General features: G+C 39.0%; 1 protein-coding gene across 1 annotated transcript in view; it reads right to left on the minus strand.

Moving 5' to 3' along the window:
• Nucleotides 1-4,379, minus strand: part of PSMB7 (proteasome (prosome, macropain) subunit, beta type, 7) — a gene marked incomplete at its 5' end in the record, with an annotated part of 25,494 nt that extends 21,115 nt beyond the window's left edge. The window contains 3 exons of the mRNA XM_009707853.1: nt 2,515-2,630; nt 3,870-4,010; nt 4,282-4,379. Of these exons, the coding sequence (XP_009706155.1) occupies nt 2,515-2,630; nt 3,870-4,010; nt 4,282-4,379 (355 nt within the window). The remainder of the gene's footprint in view (nt 1-2,514; nt 2,631-3,869; nt 4,011-4,281) is intronic.
• Nucleotides 4,380-4,501: the final 122 nt, after the last annotated feature.

Below are 4,501 nucleotides of genomic sequence, written 5' to 3' on the forward strand. Positions count from 1 at the left end.
GGCCAGGATTTTCAGAAACACCACATTTTAAAGCCTGTGAAAGGCAGGCATGAGAGTAACCCTGTAGATCGTGGAAACTGTGTGACTTTATTCAGGCAACCAACCACTAGCAGCTATCAGTACAGAGTCACTTTTATAGTTCTACAGTTTACTACACTATTGGGCATAAGGCAATTATAAGAATCAGACATTTAGGTTTTGATATCAAAGCTACACGATGACATCACAGGACGGGCACGCGGGCCCCAGCTGCCAGGGCAGCGACCCGCCCGCTCCCGAGGTAACGGCGCCACCTACTGGCCCACAACCGGCCCTGCACAGGCTCTGCGGGGCTCGCCCAGCTCCGCCAGCCTAACGCCTGCACCGCTTCAGGTCTGCGCAGATCCAGCAGAGAGAGAAAAACCACCAACATCCCCAACACCACCGTGTTTTATCTAGAGACGCCAACCGAGAAGAGAAAAAGATTAACTAAAATTAAAGGTATATCCTCTCATCACAGTCAGCATAAAAGCTGCATCAGATACAGGCTGCATCTGATTTACTAATCTGACACACTTCATTTTCAGATCAATTTTCTTTTCCGATATACTTATTTGGACTCTACATTACACTTCCACAGCTCTACTGAAACTGAGCTTTCACTTAAAATCATCCAAGTCCTCAAAATGAAATGCTAGTCTGAAATAATACAGTGTCTTCTTGAGTGATCAGAGCAAAAATAATTGTAACCCTGGTTATATTTGGAATTTTACTTTTTCCAGATACACGATATTCTCAGTAGGGCATTAACCATCAAAGCCACAGACGAAATGGCACAAGAATATTGTTAGCTCAGAAGGTACTAGTTTACTCTCTTACCATTTTTTACCCTTTAGTCCCAGATTATTGCCTATAAATCACAAAAGAATTCAGAACTAATCAAACAAGCTGACACTACTACTGAAAATACTCCCTTTGCCAGAGACTGGGCAAGTTGTGTAGTATTTCAAGATGTGTATGTCCTTCCCTTCAATAATGCACGTTATCTCCCTTCTCAAAAAAAAAAAAATGAGGATGGTGGTGATCATCAAGGCCCTCCTGCAAGCTGTGAAGCTTATTATAGCTTATTACTTCAGGATTCTTACCACACGGACTCTCTAAGCATCCATCAATAATTAAGAAACAGAACAAGATGTCTAAAGAAACAATTTGGACATGGACAAAGAAGAGTTAGAAGACATAGGGGGAATGACAAGTTAAATTCACAAATCAACATCAGAGATAAATGAAGATTCTGTATTCTATAATACTGTGTCTTGCAGAATATACTCTTAAGAGGCCTCTAATTGGATTGTTTAGCAAGATCACAGGTAAAAGGGTATATGCTCAGGAGCCACTTCATGATTTGAAATTATTGCTACTGCAAAGCAGCACTCAGGAGTTCAAAAGTTTAATTCTCTCCTGTAGGTATTCTTCATCTCCTTCTGTAGAACTGGGAAGTAAAAGAGTAATGTTCCTGCTTTTTAAGTGAGAAAGACAAGACACTCCAGAAAAAGCTACCTACGATTTGCATTCTGCTACCACAAAGTACTTACTTCCACACTATCCCATATTCTTGTTTATAGTTGAAAAAACAACAAATAAGAATACATTTACCAAGACTGTATCCTACAATATATCCTGAACATTGCTGTTGTAATTGGACTTGATAGGGTAGTACTTAAATGCCAAAAAAGCATGCAAAAAAATCTGTGGTTTCAGCTTTCATTATCATAATCCGTAATTTGAAACCAAACAAGACGTACATAGAACTGCATATACCTATAGCTCAGATTACTGCTACTACAGAAAGTGTTACATAGACAGAAGAGCTTAATAAAAACACTTATTAACCTGATGGTGGGCTACTAACGTCAAGTTGACTCCAACAATAGATGGCATTAAATTTCCTTATTGAGAAGCTCCACACAGTAAAGACCAATTATTACATGTAGCAAGTAAACCAGGTGTTGCTTCACTACAATGAAGCACTTTGAGTAAAATACAGCTGCTACTTAGCAAGAAATACAGAAATACAGCAGTCCCAAAGGAGAAGCAAGGCACTTTTTTTTTTCCCTAGTGAAACTACAGAAAAATTGCAGGCAGAATGTAGCTCCCCAAGTGAGACATCATATGAACCATGGGTTAGAATTGTCTGCCAATCAAGCTTCCTTGGATTTTTTTTTTCACAGCAAGTTTTTGGGAATCCCACAATTCTCTTGCTTCACGGTATGGTGGGGAACATACACAGCAACTCTGCTAACACCATTTTTTTGGCAGCTTAGATTTAAATAGTATAATAGCCCAAGTTTTTAAAGTGTTCAAAAAGAAACAGAACAGTACATCTGCCTTACAAATACAGGTACAACTTTACCCTTGAAGTCTGAGCTCACAGCAAACAATGGAATTTAAATAAAAACATTTAAAATAATAACTTGAAATGTTTAGCCTTTTCATCAGGCAGTTCTGTTATAATACTGAGGGAGTATCACTTACCCATGGTAACGTAAGGCAATTTGTCAGTTGATCCATGGGGATATATGCTGTAAAGGTGAGGTCCCGTGACATCTACTCCCCCTAAAACCAGGGCAGCACCAATGTAGCCTTGATACCTAAGAGCAATGTTTATACGTGAATCTGGGAGTCCACAGTAAAGCTGTGGTTCTTTTTAACACAATGCATGCATTTGAGAATTTTTCCACGATTACGCCAGGTACATCTCCATAACAGAAAGACTGTGAGCAATAGTTTAAATTAAGAAATTTACTAAAATATGATATATTTCAGTGTCAAGCAGAACAAATAAGCACTGGACAAGCAAACAGGCTGGATGATACATTTGTGCTAACAGGGAGAGAACTCAGATTAGTTTTCAAGTCTTAAATGAAAGTCCTGTATCTGCAATTAAGTTTTTATTTAGGGACTTCAAAGAAAATATATTTCTTCATTTCCCTCATGAGATGTTCTTGGCTGCTTTAACTTCTTAAATTATTGTTTTGTGACACACTTAAAAAAAGGCAAACTGCCTAGCAATACAGCATTAGGTGACTGAGCCGAATTACTGTCATTTATCTCAGTCACTTGGTTGCAAAAAACATTTTCTTTTCACTGCTTTATTTCACCTTGCTGGAGATTTTCCAATAGGTTCAACAATATCTTTAATTGAATGCACTCGTTCCATTCTGTCCTTCTCTTTCAATAGAATTTTTTACTTCTGAAAAAGACAGAACTAAACAGTACTGGAATACTTAAAGGCTTGGAGAATATGCCCTCAATCTAAGGGCATGTTCTACATCATGCTGCTAGTTAGGAAGTTCCACTGCCACTGACTCCAGCAGTACAACTTCCATTCATTTTACTCATTTATCTCACTATAACACCAGCAGACTTCTACATTAACAGCTGTGAGCTTCAAATGGTTAAAGATTCTATTCTTTTGAAAACAGAATACATTTGGAGGTAGTGATTCTATTACAAGTCACATGAAACTCTCAATTTTACAAGCTTGCACATTACAAGACTATTACTGGTCCAGCCATCTCACCACAAAGATACACAACAGTTTTCATGGGTGTGATCAACAGTTTGTTAACTATTGTCCTTCTACTTTTGCCATGTAAACACTAACAATACAGTGCAACTATAGCATCAATTCTCTAGAACACCACAGACTCCATTTCTCTTCCATCTCAGTACAAAAGCCTATGAGGCAAAGAGCAATTATTAAACCTTTCCTGAAGTCTTGCTATGAAGGTTAGGTAGGCTGAGGGAGGATGATCCTTCGCAAGAGCTTAAGTATTATCTAGGGGTTTTAACAGCATTGTTAATAAACACGAAACCCATTCAGTTACCTGAAAAGCATTTGCTTTAGCATTCGATTAGCTGTGACAACTCTTGGAAGTCGTCCAGTAGAGAGTGAATGGAGCTCCAGATTGGAAGAAATCAGCTGAGTAGTCATATCAGTATCTGCAGCTGTTCCAGCACCGCAACAACTGAAAAATATTATGAGTAAGTTAGTAAAAGGTGGGGAGGACAGAGAAAACAAATAACTCTATGCTTTATCCAACAAGTAGAAGTTTTCTCATTGTAAAATTGAGGAAACAAGATAGCCTGTTTAAGTTGAAACAAAATACCAAAAATCCCCCTTGCTAATAAATTATAATTTTAAAGTACACCTTGATATTCGCTGTTAGCAAAGTACATGGCTAAAAATCCCACTATTATTACTAATGCCACTGCACAATAAACAATTTTAATACTTACTAGATATTAGGAGAAATGAAGTGTATTTTTGAACAGTTCTTGTCGGCAACAACCGTTCCTTCAGTTGCTCTTGTATCTGCTCCGAGGACTATGCCATCCTACAGAAAGAGAGAATCATTCCCAAAGGTTCGATCTCCAAAGCCGACCTCTCCGGCACCGACGGCGAGACCGGCTGCAAAGCTCGGGAGCACGGGGCCGCTCCCGGCGGGGCGGGGGGGGC

Source organism: Cariama cristata, unplaced genomic scaffold, assembly GCF_000690535.1.
Source record: "Cariama cristata isolate BGI_N322 unplaced genomic scaffold, ASM69053v1 scaffold6869, whole genome shotgun sequence".
NCBI lineage: Eukaryota > Metazoa > Chordata > Aves > Cariamiformes > Cariamidae > Cariama > Cariama cristata.